Source organism: Phalacrocorax aristotelis, chromosome 5 (assembly GCF_949628215.1).
Source record: "Phalacrocorax aristotelis chromosome 5, bGulAri2.1, whole genome shotgun sequence".
Classification (NCBI taxonomy): domain Eukaryota; kingdom Metazoa; phylum Chordata; class Aves; order Suliformes; family Phalacrocoracidae; genus Phalacrocorax; species Phalacrocorax aristotelis.
Window position 1 is genome coordinate 18,212,141 of NC_134280.1, and position 17,414 is coordinate 18,229,554.

At 59.1% G+C, this 17,414-nt stretch overlaps 2 protein-coding genes across 10 annotated transcripts; one reads left to right on the forward strand and one right to left on the reverse strand.

Moving 5' to 3' along the window:
- Positions 1-919: 919 nt before the first annotated feature.
- On the reverse strand, positions 920-11,364 carry ZNF142 (zinc finger protein 142). 3 transcript variants are annotated; one of them, XM_075093177.1, is made up of 9 exons: positions 11,287-11,364; positions 10,418-10,737; positions 9,162-9,800; positions 8,651-8,893; positions 7,306-8,118; positions 6,898-7,075; positions 3,004-6,238; positions 1,943-2,048; positions 920-1,551 (listed from the first exon to the last, which is right to left on the reverse strand). In XM_075093177.1, the coding sequence occupies exons 2-9, from the start codon at positions 10,698-10,700 to the stop codon at positions 1,052-1,054; spliced, it is 5,997 nt and encodes a 1,998-aa protein (XP_074949278.1). In that variant the 5' UTR covers positions 10,701-10,737; positions 11,287-11,364; the 3' UTR covers positions 920-1,051. The 3 variants fall into 3 exon arrangements, with proteins under 3 accessions (XP_074949278.1, XP_074949276.1, XP_074949277.1); XM_075093175.1 differs by having other exon boundaries at positions 8,651-8,896; XM_075093176.1 differs by lacking the exon at positions 11,287-11,364 and adding an exon at positions 11,102-11,217 and having other exon boundaries at positions 8,651-8,896.
- BCS1L (BCS1 ubiquinol-cytochrome c reductase complex chaperone) lies at positions 11,331-16,373 on the forward strand. 7 transcript variants are annotated; one of them, XM_075093205.1, is made up of 9 exons: positions 11,377-11,515; positions 12,091-12,181; positions 12,324-12,700; positions 12,973-13,112; positions 13,228-13,422; positions 13,783-13,846; positions 14,228-14,397; positions 14,853-14,970; positions 15,660-16,373. In XM_075093205.1, the coding sequence occupies exons 3-9, from the start codon at positions 12,381-12,383 to the stop codon at positions 15,910-15,912; spliced, it is 1,260 nt and encodes a 419-aa protein (XP_074949306.1). In that variant the 5' UTR covers positions 11,377-11,515; positions 12,091-12,181; positions 12,324-12,380; the 3' UTR covers positions 15,913-16,373. The 7 variants fall into 7 exon arrangements, with proteins under 7 accessions (XP_074949308.1, XP_074949306.1, XP_074949310.1 ...); XM_075093206.1 differs by having other exon boundaries at positions 11,394-11,453; XM_075093203.1 differs by having other exon boundaries at positions 11,422-11,557.
- Positions 16,374-17,414: the final 1,041 nt, after the last annotated feature.

Below are 17,414 nucleotides of genomic sequence, written 5' to 3' on the forward strand. Positions count from 1 at the left end.
TAACCTGGATGATGGAATAGAGTGTACCCTCAACAAGTTCACTGATGATACCAAGCTGGGAGGAGTGGCTGATAACGCCAGAAGGCTGTGCCATCATCCAACGAGACCTGGACAGGCTGGAGAGCTGGGCTGAGGGGAACCGCATCACATTCAACAAGAGCAAGTGCAAGGTCCTGCACCTGGGGAGGAACAACCCCATGCACCAGTACAGGCTGGGGGCTGAACTACTGTAAAGTGGCTCTGTTGAGAAGGACCTGGGAGTGCTGGAGGACAGCAAGCTGACCCTGAGCCAGCATTGTACCCTTGTGGCCAAGAAGGCCAACGGTATCCTAGGGTGCATTAAAGGGAGCGTGGCCAGCAGATTGAGAGAGGTTATCCTCCCCCTCTACACTCTGCCCTAGTAAGACCACATTTGGAGTCCTGTGTCCAGTTTTGGGCCCCCCAGTTTAAGAAGGATGGGGAACTGCTTAAGCAAGTCCAGTGGAGAGCTACGAAGATGATCAGGGGTCTGGAGCATCTCCCATATGAGGAGAGGCTGAAAGACTTGGGTTTGTTTTTCCTGGAGAAGACTGAGGGGGGATTTCATAAATACCTATAAATATCTAAAGGGTGGGCGTCAGGATGATGGGACTAGGCTCTTTTCATTCGTGCACAATGACAGGACAAGGGGCAGTGGGCACAAGTTGGAACATAGAAAGTTCCACCTCAATATGAGAAAAAAAACTTTCCTGTGAGGGTGCCAGAGCAGTGGCACAGGCTGCGCAGGGAGGCTGTGGAGTCTCCTTCCCTGGCGCCATTCAAAACCCTCCTGGACACGTTCCTGTGCCCCCTGCTCTGGGTGTGCCTGCTCAAGCATGGGGTTTGGACAAGATGATCTCCAGAGGTCCCTTCCAACCCCTAACATTCTGTGATTCTGTGGTTCTGTGAGCTGAGAGATTCCTTTTATACAGCTGCATATTTTACATCCCATATACATATATGCCTATACACACACATACACCTCTACAGCAGGCCTGTGCCACTGGGGCCTTAAAGCAGTCAGGATTCGGCCTCACTGTGAAGCGCTGTCCTTCTCCGCAGGGCACCCTCCTTCCTGCTCCGTCCCAGGGAGCCCCTGGGCCTGCCTCTCCCTCTGCACAGCGTGGAGGTGGACGGTGGGTGTGCTGGGGTCTTTGCCCACCCCCTGGCTGGGGTCACCGGCCCCGCGCTCAGGGTGATGCCGCTGGATGTGTTTGATGACCTGGAACTTCTGCTTGGCCTTGTAGGGGCAGTAGCGGCAGAAGAAGGGGTGCTCGTTGGTGTGGGTCAGGTAATGGTGGCGCAGGCCGGCTGCCCAGCGGAACGCCCGCCCGCAGGCATTGCAGACATAGGGCTTCTCCTCGCTGTGCTTCTTCAGGTGGGTCTTGAGGAGGAAGCGGGTCTTGAAGGCCTTGCCGCACTGCTCGCAGATGAAGGAGCGGGCCTCCCGATGTCGTGTCTCCTTGTGCACCCGCAGGGCGTCCGCCCGGTTGGTGCGGTACTCGCACTCGTCACAGCGGTACGGCTTCACGCCTGCAGTGATGAGGAAGGGACTGGGATGGGGATACGATGCCTTCCCTCCTGTGGATCTCACTATCCCCGTAATGGCATCAGGCCTAGGGACCTCCTATGCACCATCCTCTGTGCTGGGAAGGCACAGCCTGCCAGCAGGCACCTCAAAACCCCAAATTTCCAAGGCAATGTGCCTCAGCCCCTGGGATTCGTACCACCCCACCTTCCCTCCCACCCTGGACCACTGCTCCCATTGCACCAGCACAAAAGACCATGCTGCCGCCCAACTGCTGGGGTCCTCCCCTGCTTCCAGCTGGGCCACTGGTAGCAAAGCAAGTACAGAGCTGGGGTCCACACAGCCCCAGAGCCCTCCCCCGTGCTCCACAGCCTGTCCCTGGTGGGTAGCACTCACCCGTGTGCTTCGTCATGTGGTACTTCAGCTGGTTCACCCACTTGCACTTGTAGCCGCAGTCAGGGCAGAGGTATTTCCGCTCCTCCTTGTGGATCCGCATGTGGTACTGGGCACAGGGCAAGAGAGCAGGGTCAGGATGAGGCCATGCCACCTGCCCTGGAAATGTGCAGGCCTCTGGGTGGCAGCAAGGGGCTCGAGGACAGCTCTGACATCTCAAACTGCATGGGGCAAGAAGGGCTGCCTACGTGCCAGGCACACTATGGGCATGGGGGAGCCACAGCGGGGTCAGGATGAGACCTCCGTACTGCCGAACTTGCTCTGTCCCAGCCTGTGGAGGGGCACCGGCTTTTCTCTCCTGTTTGGTATTTAGGGCAAAGTCCAGGTTAAAACCCAGCCCAACAGAGCTAGCCCTGAGCTGAGCACGTAGCGCAGCCTCGCCCAGGTGGCCTCAGAGGGCTCCAGCCCAGCCTGGCCATTAAAAAAGTCAATATTTCTTTTAGCAAAACCAGGCCACCTTCCCCTCCATTACCCCACGCCTGGCCCTCCTTTTCTAGGAAAGGCCCTTTACCATGCATAATGTTGCTAATCATCGACAGAAATGAGGGCAGGGTCTGGCTCTGTTTGCAGGGAAGCCGAGCCTTCCCTGCAATGTGACTAACTGGTGTTGCAGGGCATGCTGCTAGCCAGCGGGCAGCCAAACTTGGCTTTGAATGGTGCAAGGCTGCCCCATGATGGGGGCACAGCCAGCTGCACCCAGAGGATGCTAGAGATGTCAGCGGGAAGAGGACTGAACCTGGACAGCTGCCCGCCTTCTTGCTTTGCTACAAATCCCTCTTCACCTTAATCTGCTACAGCAGGGAGAAGGGTTTAGGTCAGAAATGTATTGTACCCACAGAAGTTTTACCTGCTCGCCTCCTATTCCTGTAGGAGCCACAAAGAAGAGAAAGAGGACTAAACTTCCCCTTGGGAGTTTCTTCTTCCTCATATCGCTGTGTCTGGATCCCCCCCAAGCCACGTAGATGCAGTAGGATATATCCCCCATCCCCAAGCAGGGCTCTCACCTTGAGACGTGAGGGGTCAGCACATGCATATTTACAGAGGTGGCACTTGTAAGGCTTCTCGCCGGTGTGGATGCGGATGTGCCACGTGATCTTCTGCCTGTTCTTCGTGGTGTACTCGCAGTCTGAGCACTTGTACACACGGGTGCCCCCATGGCCCTTCATGTGCTGGTCAAAGACGAGCTGGTGGCGGCAGGCAAAGTCACAGAAGGGGCACTGCAGGGGTTTGTCCTGGGGGGCAGTTGGCTCGTGGCTCTCCACGTAATGCCGCACCAGCTGCTGCCGCTCCTTGGCTGCAAAGCTGCACAGCTCACAGCGGTGGCTGAAATGCTGTGTCTTGTGCTCCTCCAGTGCCTCCCGGGTGCGGAAGGTCTCCTTGCAGGTGCTGCACTCCAGGTGCGGGTGCTGCTTCTGCACGTGGCACTTGAGCGTGGCCTCACTGTGGCACATGAAGCCGCAGCGCGGACAGCCGTAGGACACCTTCTCCTCGTGCCGCCGCAGGACGTGCTGCTTGAGGGCCGTCTCAGAGCTGAAGCGAGCCTCGCAGCGGGGGCAGCTGAAGTTGAGCTCACCACGGTGGCAGCTGTTGACGTGGCGGGTGATGTCATTCTGCAGGTAGCTGCTGTAGTCGCAGAGCGGGCAGAAGTGGGTGGGCGTCTTCTCATGCACCCGCAGGCGGTGGATGCGCAGCTTGGAGTTGGTGCCAAAGGTCTGGCTGCAGATGCCGCAGGCGATGCGCCCCACGCCGGTGTGCAGGGACTGGTGGGCCTCCAGGCGGTAGCGCCGTGTGGTGCTGAACTCGCAGTAGCAGCATTTGTGTGGCTTCACCCCCTCGTGCTTGATGCGGATGTGTTGCCGCAGGCAGCGGGCCTGCTTGCAGGTGAACTCGCACTGGCGACACTGCAGCTGCGGCCGCTTGCTGTAATGCTTGCGGTGCAGCTTGCGGTGCAGCCGCAGGGCTTTGGCAACCTTGGAGGTGAAGGGACAGGAGGTGCAGCGAAACTCGCCCAGCACCACGCAGCCCCTCTTCTTGTGCGTCTTCATAGCTCGTTCTTGGTGGCAGGTAAAGGGGCAGGTCGGGCAGGAGAAACGCCTTCTCTTGGGCAGGGTGGATTTTGGGGGGGCTGCATCCAGGGGAGGCTCACCAGGCTGGCCCACCTCAGCGCTGGCCAGGCCCCCTGCAGGGAGCTCAGTGCTTTGGGGTCCATCCTCCTCAGGATGCACGATGTGCTTCTCGGCACAGTGACTCTTGAGGGCCCGCCTGGAGCGGAAGGCCTCAGGGCAGAGGGAGCACCAGAACTGCTCCAGGCTCCGGCACCCGTCCTCCACGTGGGAGGTGATGGTGGAGACACGGGAGCACACGAAGGAGCAGGCATTGCAGTGCAGCTTCCCTCCCTCCAGCCGGTATTTCTCCAAGTGTTTCCCAGGCTGGGGGGGACAAGCAGCTCCAGGTGGCTCACCTCCAACCCCTTGCTGGGGAGGCTTTTCCGCCACCTCTGTGCTGTCACCCAGCAGGGATTTCTCGGGGGCAGGACAGCCTGAAGCCTGTTCCTCAGCCAAAGGACTGCCTGCCGTCTGCATTTTGTCAGGCAGCAGTTCAGCTTCCCAGGGGCTCTCAGCACGGCCAGACCCCTCTGAGCCTCCCCTCTCACTCCCTGCCATTTCCATACTGTTATCACCAGGCTGGTCAGTAGGTTGGCACAACCCAGGTGGCTCCTGACCAGCTGGTCTGAGGATCTTGTTCTTCTTCAGGAGGACTGGGCACTTCTTAAGGACATGGGTGTTGAGGCCCCTTTGCTGCTTAAAGCTGGCACCGCACTCGTGGCACACAAGCGGGGCCCGGCGGCTCTGGCAGCTGGCCTTGGAGTGCAGGGACATGGACTTCTCCTTCCGTGTGATGTATGAGCACTTCTCGCACTTAAAGATCTGGCTTTCTGACTGTACCACCAGCATCTGCACCCTGCCCTCCAGCACCAGTGTCTCCGCCTGCTCCTTGTCCTGCTTCCGGAGTGCCTTCAGCACCAACTCTGAGCCGCCTCTGGCATCGTCATCAGAGGTGGCTGCGTCTTCTGGGACAGGTGGGTGGCTCTGGTCAGCTGTCTTCAGCACGCTGAGCCAGGCCTCTGGCAGCTTGGCTTGGCTCGTCCCTCTCATCTCAGTGTCTGCCACCAGCTTGTGGTGGTCCAAGCATGACCCCTCGAGGTAGCCTCTGGCCTGCCTTAGGGAACTTTTTCCCTGGCTGTCTCCTGCTACTACCCTGTCCTCCAGCCTCACCACCTCCTCCTCCTGTACATCTGCCTCCTCTTCCTCTAAGTCTGGGATGTCTTCAAGCGTATTGTCATTGACCTCCAAGCCAAGGTCACCCTGGGAGCCAAGCATCTCATAGGCTGTGGGAGGCTCCTTGCAGGACAGCATTTCCATACTCCCTGGCTGCGCTGCACAGGCTTCCCCAGTCAAATGCTCCAGAAGGGGGTCAGACGAGACATTCAATGCCTCCAAATGCAATGTGCAGGTCTCTGTCACATCCTCAGAAGCAGTGAGCTCAGTTGAGCTGGTGGCAGCATCTCCTTGCACGCAGCCATCTCCCAGGGCATCACCAGCAGTGGGACGGCTCTGCTCCCCCTCACCCACACCTCCCTCTGCCCTACTGCTGCTCTCCAGTGGAGCAGCACCCTGCCCAAGGACAGGCACCATGAGCGCTTGCTGGTGGCCCTCTTTCCCCTGGGACTCCACCTGGGATGACTTTGCCTTTGCCCACTGTTCCTTGCCAGCAAGGGGGGAGCTTGCATCCACATGCAGGGCTGTGCCGAGCTCGTAGCCAAAGAGCGCCTCAGATGAGCTGATCTCCAGCTCCTTGCTGGCGTAGTTTTCCAGCCAGTCCTTGTCGCCAGGGATGTAGCCATGAATCTTGCGCTTGTGGAAGAAGAGGCTGGTATTGCTGAAGGTGCAGTAGGAGCAGAGGGCGCAGCGAAACTCCTTCTGCTTGGTGTGCTTGCAGTTCTCGTGGTTCAACAGTGCCTGCTTGTACTTGGTCTGGTAGGTGCAGTACTGGCACTGGAAGATGGGCACCTGGTAGTTCTGCGAGTGCTTTGCCTGCATGTGCTTCTGCAGCTCATACTTGCGCTTGCAAGCAAAGCCACACACCTCGCAGATCAGACTCTTTCCTTGGTGCCGCAGCTTGTGGCTGCTCAGCTGGTCAGCACGGTGGCACCGGTATGAGCACTGGTTGCACTGGTACCTGTAGGGAAAGCAGAATCGGTCAGGAAGTGTGAGGGACCAGGGCAGGCTGAGCCCTGCCAGACACGCTGAGCCCTGCTTCTCTGTCCTGGACACATGGGGAAGAGATACTGTTCAGTTTGCCAGATCTAACCTTTGCCATCTAGGTAGCCTTTACCACAAGCAATTCCTCCCTGCTGCAGCTTTACACCCCCAGCCTGGCCTGGGGACAGGAGGTAGGTTCCCTGGGCATCCCAGGGTAGATTTCAATATCACACACACGCATCACACCAGCAGCACCTCCAGCATTCCTGGAGGCAGACTAGACCCAAAGGAGGTGACAATACAGAGGTAAAAACACATTTTGGTGTGCTCAAGCTAGCCTTGGCCCACAAACATCAATAGAGCCCATGAACCCAAGCCCAGAGCTGTGCTGATGCAGGAATACACCTCCTTGGTGGCACAGAGACACCAAAGACAGCTTTGCTTCCACAGTACCATGCTGGCAACAACGTGCAAACTCACAGACTACATTTCTTATGTGCCAGACAGAGCAGCCTGTCACCATCCCCTAGGCATGAGAGAGCCTGGCACATTATGCAGCCCAGATCAGCAGGCCCCCAGAGCAGGATCTGGGGAGCCCTGACTGTGCTGCCAGGTCAGCGGGGTTGGGAGTCGTACCGGAGATCTCCGGTGTGCTTGCGCATGTGGACGTTCAGGTAGTGCTTCCACTTGGTGATGTACCCGCACTCAGTGCACATGAAGTTCTTGTCATTGGAGTGGGTCAGCATGTGCTTGGACAGGTAGCTCACGTCCCGGCACGTGAAGTTGCAGAGTTCACACTTGTGAGGTTTCTCTCCTGCAGGCAACACAGGAACGCCCTCAGCATGACAGCCAGATAAGGCAGCACAGGCTGCCTTCCCACGTTAGGAAACCAGCTCAGCAGGAGCTGGGGGTAACAGCAGGGATGAGGGCACGCCACAACTTCAGCCAAGTGACGCTAGGGTGGCAGAGCCACTAATGGGACCCGGGAGCCCCGACCCCCCACATCCCAGCTCGGCTCTCAGGACCCCCTCAGCAGACACCCACCGGTGTGCAGCAGCATGTGCCGGATGAGCACCCTCTTGTGCGCAGTGGCAAAGGCACACTCGGTGCACTTGTGGATCTTCTCGTTGGCATGCATCTTGCCCACGTGGTCATGAAACTCCACGGGGTTGAAAGTGGCGTAGGGGCAGAAGCTGCACTGGAGCTGCTCGCTGCCCGGGTGCCCCTGCTTCTTGTGCTTGCGGAAAACGTGCTTGTTGGAGCAGATGAAGTCACACTGCTGGCAGTGGAAGGCATAGTGTGTTTTTCGGTGAGCCTCCATGGCCTCGGCCGTGCCAAAGAGCAGCGAGCAGGCGTGGTACTTGCACTCCACTGCCTTGATGCCATGAGCATCCTTGAGGTGACGGACAAACTCCTTCCGGTCCTCCGCACAGTAGTTGCAGCCCCCCTGGAAGCAGCTCAGCCTCTTGGGCTCAGCTTTGTGAGTCTTCAAGTGCTCTTTGAGGGCCTGGCTGAGCCGAAACTTCTCCTCACAGACAGGGCAGGAGTAAACATCAGAGTAGAAGTTGGAGATGTCCTCGTGCATGCTGGCCATGTGGCGGTTGAGGGCATTCTTCTCCACCGAGCTGTAGTGGCAGAGCGGACAGCGGTGGGCCTTCTCACCCGTCTCACGCATCATGTGGATTTTCAGCTTGCTTTTGCTGGTGAAGTACTTGTGGCAGTTGGGGCACTGCAGGCTAGGGTCAGGGAAGTGCAAGTGGAGGTGCTCTACCAGGTGTGTCCGTTTCTTGAAGCATCGCTTGCATTCAGGGCACATGTGGGTTTTGTAGAGGTACTCGGAGCCCTCCGCGACATCCCCTGTGAGAGGCAGAGGAGGGGTAGCCGTCAGCAAGGAAGAGAGAGAAGAGAGCACAGGCAGATGTTCTCTCCCTGATCCAGATGTGCCAGGGTGAGGGCTTATCATATACGTGGTCACATAGCAGCCATTTACTTGGAGGGACTGTGCCCACCCAAGCCACGAGCATGGTTCAGAAGGGGTCTTTCCAGCTCAACACTGGCAAAGACAATCCAGCACAGCCTGAATCAGGCCTGCCCACGCACCCTCGCTCCCCAGAGCCAGGCAGACTTTTGCCTGCTTCTGCCCGAGCCTGGCAGCAACCGAGGACAGGCAACGGGAGAAGAAGGGACATGGTTGCTTGGGGAGAGGGCAGAGGAAGGAGGAACAGTGCACTGGTACATGCAGGAGACAAAAGGCTGCTGGACAGCACAGGACCTGCCACACCCCACCAGCCTGGCCCACGTTTCCCTGCCAGTCTTGAGGCCATGCTGCTTGTTGTTAACACAAAGCCCAAGCAGCTCCTGGTATAGACCCCCGTGCCCTACATCCTACCTTTGAAGTGCTGTGCCGGCGGCACTTTGGCTTTCTCAGGAGCTGCCTTTCTGTCTTCTTTGGCCTCGCCTTCCTCCTCTGGCGACTCGTCCCCACCGCTGTCCAACTCCCCTTCTCCAGCTGATACTTTCTGCCCCTCCAAGGAGCCCTCTCTGGGGCCCATGGGATTTGCCAGCCTGGCTTCTGCTGCGGTGTCTTCCCAGCCAGGGTGGCAATTCCCCACCTCCTCCTGCCCTTCTGCTGCTGCTTCAGTGGGGAAAGACAGAGATTACCATGCTCCAGACAAGAGGAAGCCACCCCCCTTACCCACACACGTGCAAAAAACCTCCTGATTGAGATGGGGGACACAAACGGTGCCACAGGGAGGAAGGAAAGCTGCAGAGAGCCACTAGAGCACAGGGCTCTCTGGCTCTCCAGCAGCACAGCCTTGACCCCCACTCCTCCCAGTTGTGACTGGGACCCAGGCAGCCTCCACAGCACCCACAAGCCCTGACCCTCTGCCCAGCCATACCTGGCAGCGGGACACAGTGCTGCTTGAGACCATGGGGGGCTGAGCCAGGGGGGCTGCCTGTTGCGGGTGTCTCTGTGGGGGGCTCCACAGTGTGGCCCTTCCTGTGCTGCCAGAAGAGCTTGGCGTTGGCTGTGACAAAGTTGCAGTGGCTGCAGTGGAAGGGGAAGTGGGTGCGGTGGTGCTGCTCCATGGCCAGGCGGCTGGGGAAGAGCAGCGGGCAGGCACGGTAGGCACAGGACACAGCAGAGGCCCCATGCAGGCGGCGCAGGTGGCCACGCAGTTGCTTGCGGTCCTCCGTGGCAAAGTGGCAGCCCTTCTCAGGGCAGGGCAGGGCTCCAGGTGGGGTGCGGTGGGTCTTGAAGTGCTCCTTCAGTTCGCTGGGCTGCACAAATGCTTCCTGGCAGACGGGGCACAGCAGGTGCTCGGGAGCCGAGCCCTCCTGTGCACTGGCTCCAGGCAGCTCTGAGACCCCTGGCTCACTCTGGCCCTTGCTGGCAGAAGCTGACAGTGCCCCAGGGAGCTCCAAGTGCCTGCTGGGGGCCAGCAGCAGGCACTGGTGTTGGGACAGCAGGGAGGCCTCCGGGAAGCTCTGGCCACACCTCTCGCAGAAATAGAGCTCCACCACTTTGACCAGCAGCTCTGCAGAGACCAAGGGGTGAGCATTAGAAAGAGCTGTCACTACGCCCAGGGCTTGGGACTGGTGGTTCACTTCCAGTTCCAGACAAGGAGAATAAACCCCTGTTGCCACAAATTGCGGTCTGGAGAGCCGCAGCCCTCCCCCTCCGGGGGTATCCCAGGATCCCAGGATGCATGCACCCATCAGGTAGGGAACACCTTCACCCAGGTGACCATGATGACCAGCTCTGTCCTGTAGCACCTCCAAGGCACCCAGCAATGCGAGGCTGGCTCAGCCCTGTTTCTAACAGGATGCCCCTACACTGGACCCAGGTGAGAAGCATGCTGCAGGCGACAGCCACCTCCAAGGTGGAGATCTCCACCTTGTCCCTGCTGACAGCCCAGAGCAACACCCTCACCCAACCCAAGACTCCCACAGCCACCCCTCCCCACCTGCACACCCAGCTCATGCCTTGTCTGCGCTGAATGATGGCTCCAGACTCATGACACACACAGGGTCAGAGAGATGAGGGTGCCGCAGTGTCCTCAGGGTGCCAGCTGGAGGGGACAGGACCCCCAGCTGGACCTCTCTCCCTCCGCTGAGCACCAAAAGCCCCACACTACCCTTTCCATGCCCGTACCTGTGGCACTGGCTGTGTTGCTCAGCGTCACGTTGCCAGCCACAGTTTCGATGAATATTTCTACATTGCTTCCTTCAACGTGAGCCCCTTCCCCAGGCATTGATGCCTCCGCCAGCACCAAGTCCTGGCTGGCAGTCAGCGGGGGTGTCCCAGACAGGCCAGTGCTGGCCACACCAGGGCTTCCTACAGCTCCTGCCTCTCCCGGTGTGGGCAGGAGAAGCTCTGAGCACAAGGGCTCCATCTCCCCACTGGTACCCTCAGAAACAGCCACTCCTGCACTCATTGCTGCCGGCTTCGTGCCAGGCAGGAGGCCTCTCGGTCTGAAACAGAGGAAAGTGCTTTAAACGATGAAGAACCCCAAAGCCACAGGGTCCTCCTGGATTTTGAGGGGCAGCCTACAGTACCAGTATAAAGCTGAGTACTGCAACATGGACTCCCCTCTGCCATGCCCCATGCAGGCTGCTGGCAAAACCCAGAGCCACGGGGGAGATGGGGGTGCAAGCACCCCCATACCCTCCCCACAGATGCCCGGGGGCCTCTCCCTGAGCCCAACATCCAGGGCCCACTCCCCAGGCCCAGGCAGGCCCAGAGCCAGGCCTAGTCCCCAGACCCGAGCCCAGGTGGGCCCAAACCCGAACCCAACCCGCCAGATCAAGGCCCAGCCCCCTGCGAGGCGGTGCTCACCGCGAGTCCCTGCAGGGCCGGGCCGGGCCGCCCCAGCCCCCCGGCACCGCACGGCGCTGCAGCCCCGGCCTGTCCCCGCCACCCTGGACCGGGGGCTTAAGCTGGGCCCCGGTGCCGCCGCCACCGCCGCCACCACCAACCCCAGCCCATCTCTATGGTACGCGCCGGGCGGGAGGGAACATCACCCTTTGTGCGGCTGGCACAACCACTCCGCCCTGCCCTGCCGCCCAGCTCCGGCTCCGCTCTATGGTGCGAGCCGGCAGCTGGCCGGAAGCGGCGCCGGGCGGAAGTGGGGGTCGGGACTATAGAGAGCGGCGCAGCGCGGGCCAGAGCGGTGCGGTGCGGCGCGGAGGTGAGGAGGAGCGGCACCGGGAGCGGAGCGGAGGCTCCTGCCGGAGAGGGCTCGCCCTGGGGGTGAGTGGAGCAGAGGCCGGCCCTGGGCTCCTGCGGGGGAAGGTGGGCTCCTGCCGCGGGGCGGAGGCTCTGTTGGGGCGGGGCGGGCCCCGCTGTGGGGCGGGGCCGGGACCCCGCCGTGGGCCCAAGGCCTTGCTGTGGGGCGGGGGAGGTCCTGCCCTGGGAACGGGCCTTGCGGTGGGGTCAGACCGTGTTCTGGGGGAGGTGGGACCCTATCTGAGGGTGCTGAGCCTATCCGTGTGCCTGTCTGTCAGGGGAGCCTCCCCCTCATCCCCTATATCTGACAGGCCCCTGCTGAGGGAGCTGGAGAAACTTCAAGCCCCTTGAGTGTGCAGCTGCTGCCCTTTATCCAGACATGGAGGTGCTGCTTCTGCTGCAGTTGTGCCCCCATTGCCAGCAGCAAAGAACCAGCTCTCAGCTCAGCCTGGGGATGCACTTCAGCTTTTTCAAACAATAAACCATAAATAATTTTAGTGATCATGATTTTTGGCAGTTTAAGGAATAAAACTGTTTAAAGCTCTGGGTTTGTTGTCATGGCTGAAGAAATAAGAGATGCTCTTGTGCTTGCTTAACAGCCTCAGGCTCCTGGTCCCCTCCTGCCTGTCTCACCCTGTGGCCTGTACAGAAGGAGGAGTCTCCTGCGGCCAGCAGCTGTCTGAGCCCCCGGTAATAAGATAAGCACAGATGTGGGAGATCTGACTGTGCCAGGCAGCCTTTCACCTTGAGAACCAGCCATGATAAAGGCCAGGGAAATGTGGGTGGTCCGTTGTGTCCCCCACTGCCATTCAGTACTTCTCTTTCCACAAAGGTTTGTTTCCGGAGTGCAGAAATGATGCTGTGGAAAGGAGCTGCTTAACCTCCCACAATGCCCTTTTTGGACTTGGTCTTAGCACTGAAGGACAACCCGTACTTTGGGGCTGGGTTTGGCCTTGTTGGGGTGGGCACAGCCCTGGCGTTAGCCCGGAAAGGGGCCCAGTTTGGGCTGGTGGCTTTCAGGCGCCATTACATGATCACCTTGGAGGTGCCCAGTAAGGATAAGAGCTACCACTGGCTGCTGAACTGGATCTCCCACCACGCCAAGCACACGCAGCACCTCAGCGTCCAGACGTCCTACCTGCAGCATGAAAGTGGGCGCGTCAGCACCAAGTTCGACTTTGTCCCCAGCCCTGGGAACCATTTTATCTGGTAAGGGAGGGGAGGGGAAAGCAGTCTGGGGACTGACCTTCATTTTAGCAAGTAAACTCCAGCTTGGAGGGCCTGTGGAAGCAGCAGAGAGGATCCTGCCTGCTTCTTGGGTCTGGATTAGGGCAGGAGATTGAGGGCAGCAAGAGGAGACTATTCACTGGTGAGAAGTGTTTTCTGTACTGAAGATGAGTGTTTTCCTTGACACGCAACCCAAGCTGGGCTCAGCTGAGTGGTGCTGGACCACCATCCCCCAACCCTGTCTTCCTGCCCAGGTATCGCAGGAAGTGGATTCGCATCGAGCGCAACCGGGAGAAGCAGATGATTGACCTGCACACGGGGACCCCCTGGGAGTCCATCACCTTCACTGCACTGGGCACCAACAGGGAGATCTTCTTTAGTATCCTCCAGGAAGGTCTGTAGCGGAGCAGCGTGTGGCCCTGCTGGGAACAGCCTGCTCCCTGGAGACGCCCAGGGCTTTATGGGAGATCCTTTTCCCTGCCAGCTGTCCCCTCTGCCTCTCTTCGCAGCCCGGGAGCTGGCACTGCAGCAGCAGGAGGGGAGGACGATCATGTACACAGCCATGGGAGCAGAGTGGCGGCAGTTTGGCTTCCCCCGCCGGCGGCGGCCTCTCAGCTCAGTGGTGCTGGAGGAAGGTGTGTCAGAGAGGCTGGTCCAGGACGTGAAGGAGTTCATCGACAACCCCAAGTGGTACAGCGAGAGAGGCAAGGCTCTGGCGTGGTGTCCTCGGTACTGTGCCCAGTGTGGCTCCTTACCCACCCGCAGCCACTGCTGTGGGGCACCACCTTGGGGACATCCCACAAATGAGCAAGCCCAGGTGCTGAGGTCAAGCCTGGGTCTGCAAAAAGACAGTTCAATCCAATTCTGGAAACAGGATAAGCCACAGAGTTCATTGCTCCTGCGATGCTGCTGTGGGGTGAGGCAGGATGCTTGTGGCCCTCTCTGGAGACAGCTGCAGAGAAACTTTGTCCTGCTGCTTGCTTTCCTCTGATGTAGCCCCACAGCTCTGGGGAAGAGAGCTCAGAGCAACCTAGCTGGTTCCTAAAAGGACACTGTCTTCCTAGGAATCCCCTACCGAAGAGGCTACCTGCTGTATGGTCCTCCTGGCTGTGGGAAGAGCAGCTTCATGTGAGTATTGCCAGCTGGATGACAGCAGTTTTCCTGCCAGCTGCCTGCGCTGGGGCACAGCAGTCTTGGTGAGAGGGTGTGGATGAGTTTGTGTTTGAAATGCAGGAGCGGGCTGTGCCTCTTGTGTGATGCCTGGTTCAGCAGTCACTGCTGGCACTGTGACAGGTCAGGGTGATGAGCCAGCCCTTCTCACCTTTGCTTTGCACAGCACTGTGTGGCACCAGTGGGCTGAGCGGGGGCTCCCGCCTGCCCCAATATCTGATCCCTGTCAGGGGAAGATGCTTCTGCCCTCTTCCCTGCTGCTGGGCAGGGAGATCCAGTTCTCCCTCTGCTCCAGGCCTCCTTGCTGTGATTCACCCCTGTGGTTTGTGTCCTTCCCAGCACAGCCCTGGCTGGGGAGCTGCAGTACAGTATCTGCCTGCTGAGCCTCAGCGACCACAGCCTCTCCGATGACCGGCTCAATCACCTCCTGAGCGTGGCACCACAGCAGAGCATCATCCTGCTGGAGGATGTGGACGCTGCCTTCATCAGCCGGGACCTCGCTGCTGAGAGTGAGGGGTGCCCCATTCCCGGGCCAGTGGTGGGAGGGAGGTTTGCTGGCTGTGCTGGGGGCTGGTTTGGACTCTGGGATGTGCTGCCGCACCAGCAGAGACCAGGAGTGGGCAGCTCTGTGGGGCCTCAGGGCCCAAGGTGGACCTTGCCCAGTCTTGGCTAGACCATATAAGAGGAGATTTGGGTCCTTGATCCTCAGGCAAAGACACTTCTGCCCAGCTATTTTCAGAATAAGGGAGAGGTGGTCTTTCCCCCTCATTCTCTTTCTGGGTTCCTAGGGTGCGGCCAGGCAGGAGAGGTGAATGTGCTGCCAGCCAGGGAGAGGCAGAGGGTCAGCCTCAGGGGAAGGAGAGAGCAAGGAGCTTGGCTTAAGCCTTGGGCAATAGGGAGGTGGCCCACAGGACTGCGCGGGGTGAGTGGCCAATGGACATGATCAGGATGCCTCTGTCCCCAGACCCAGCTCTGTACCAAGGCATGGGGCGCCTGACCTTCAGCGGCCTCCTCAACGCCCTGGATGGTGTGGCCTCCACGGAGGCGAGAATCGTCTTCATGACTACCAACTACGTGGACAGGTTAGAGCTGCCCTCTGGGAGGGAACAGGGAGGGCGGCATGGGAAAACCCTTTATGGAGGAAAAACCTTTATGGAGAGCTATTTGCATCCTCCAGCGTGAAGACTGGGGGGTTCAGGTTTCCTGAATCCTCCCTTGGGATGCAAATCCCTTGATTGTTAATCAGGATTCCCTTTGCTGGAGCCTCAGATGCTTCCTTGCTGTTCAGGCCATGGCTGTGCCCTTCAGGAGTGGTACCGGCTTCCTGCCTGTGGGGATCTGTGGATTTTGGGGTTGTAGCCATGCTGTGAGTGAAACACTGCCAACATGCTGCATGAGGGGCGTTAGCAGGGTGCAGCCTGGGCTCATGGCACCTGGCCAGATGCTGCCCTGTGGCAGGCTTGTCTCACTCCAGACTGAGCTGGCCTGGAGGGTTCACAGGTTGCTCATGGGACAGAGATGGGCAGAGCTGTTTCCCAGGACAGACTTCTCCTAGAGAGCCAGCCCTTTCCCAGCTCTCGTTTATTTTAGGTTCATTTTCCCTCTTAAACTCCCCAGGGACAAACCTCTTCCGCACCTTTACCATCCCACAGTGCAGGGCACCTTGCAGATAGGACACTGGCGGTGTTAGCATGGAGGGGGGGCTTCCTGCAGGACCCACCCTGCAGAGACACTTTGATTGGGTTTTCAAAGCACCCATGTCTCTCGACAGGCTGGATCCAGCCCTGGTGCGGCCCGGCCGCGTGGATCTCAAGCAGTACGTGGGCCATTGCTCCCACTGGCAGCTTGCCCGCATGTTCCAGCGCTTCTACCCCGAGCAGCCCCCAGCTGCAGCCAAGCGGTTTGCGGAGCAGGCACTGGCGGTCTCTGAGCAGATCAGCGCTGCCCAAGTGCAGGGCCACTTCATGCTCTACAAGATGGACCCTGAAGGAGCCATTGCAAACATACGCTCCATCCTGCTGTGACCAGGGGCCAGCTTTCCCCTGCTACACTGCAAGGACTGGGACAAGGACTTGACCATCCTGGGGACGCCATTGAGCTGCCCAGCCACGCAGGCCAGGTCTCTGTTCATCTCTACCCCTCCAAGGCTATGGCTTTTCTTAAAGCAGGTGGAGAGTCAGAGCTTCCAGCCTTGCTGCAGGGAGAGGGGATTAGCTCTTGCTACTCCCCAGACTTGGGTGCTATGGCCCCGGCCCCATTCACCAGCGTGTGCCTCCTGCTGGGATTGCTGTAAGCTGCCAAAGCTCCTGGAGGTGAATCCCCTTCCTCAGGAGGCAGCCTGGGGGTGCCCCAGAAGGGCATTCCCCCGGGGCAGGACATTGGGTGCTGCCCTGCCAAAGAGATGCTGGTCTTTGAAGGGAGAATGGTCTTCACTGGTTTTTGAATATCCTCTGTGAAGTGCACAACATGACTCCTGACTCTCTGGTCCCTTTGTCTGTTAGTTGTCCCACTATCCAGCTGCTGGTCCAGAACCCTCCTGACCAGGGCCTGGCAAGGCCAGTACAGCAAATTCAGAGCATTTCAGAAAAAAAACGGCTCCCAAGAGAGAGCTCATTGTCCCTCAGGCTGCAAGCTGGTGTCACAGTTCCTGCCCTGCTGGGCTGTGACACCAAGTTGCAGATCTGCTTGGACATGGTTCCTGGGAGGGCATGACTGTCCCTCCTGGCAGAGGAGATGTGGGGCCCTGCAGCTACTGCAGGCCTGCGCATGGTGGCAGGTGAGAAGGTTTGGCTGGTTACAGAATATCACCGAAGAGCTTAATGTTAACCCCAATGTGAATTTCTGCAGCCAGGTCAGTCTGGTGCAAGGTGCAGAAATGCCTGTCGGAGGTGACAACTCCTTCCAGCAGCAGAGGCTCTGTGTGGCTGAAGGAGGGATTTGGCCAGTTGCTGGCAGTCTTGCTGACTCTCCCCTGTTGCTGGGCTTCCTTCCTGCCAGGAACAAAAGTCCTGGATGGGCTGGTAGAGCCACAAGTGCCTGAAATGCAATCAAGAAGTGGGCAGGTTCTGTGCCTCCTTCCCAACACCATGGAGCCAGGGGTCAGTGTGTGCGTGCTGACCCACAAAATGAGCCAGCCAGAGCCTCTCCCCTTCCCAGTCCTTGTTCCAGAGTCCTGAAATCAGCTTCAGGGGCTGCATCACCTTGATGGGGCTGGGGGAGCTGGTTCCAGGTTCCTCTTGGCTCTGCCCTGCGGGGCTAAGAGCAAAGCTGAGAGCATATGAGGACACAAAGGGGTCTGGCTGATGCCACCTGGCTGCATTTCAGCACAAACAGGCGTTGCTTTGGTCCAACCCCAGACTTGCACAAATGTTTTTGCAAGTGAGGGGTTGATCCTGTGGCTGTGGGGGGTGGTCTCTAGTGCCTCAGGGTGGCTCCCAGAGCAGGGTGCTGGCCTTGGCATCTCAAACCCTGTGCTCGGCAGCCGGGCAAAGGTTGGCTGCTCGGATCCAGCCTTGTCTCACAAGGC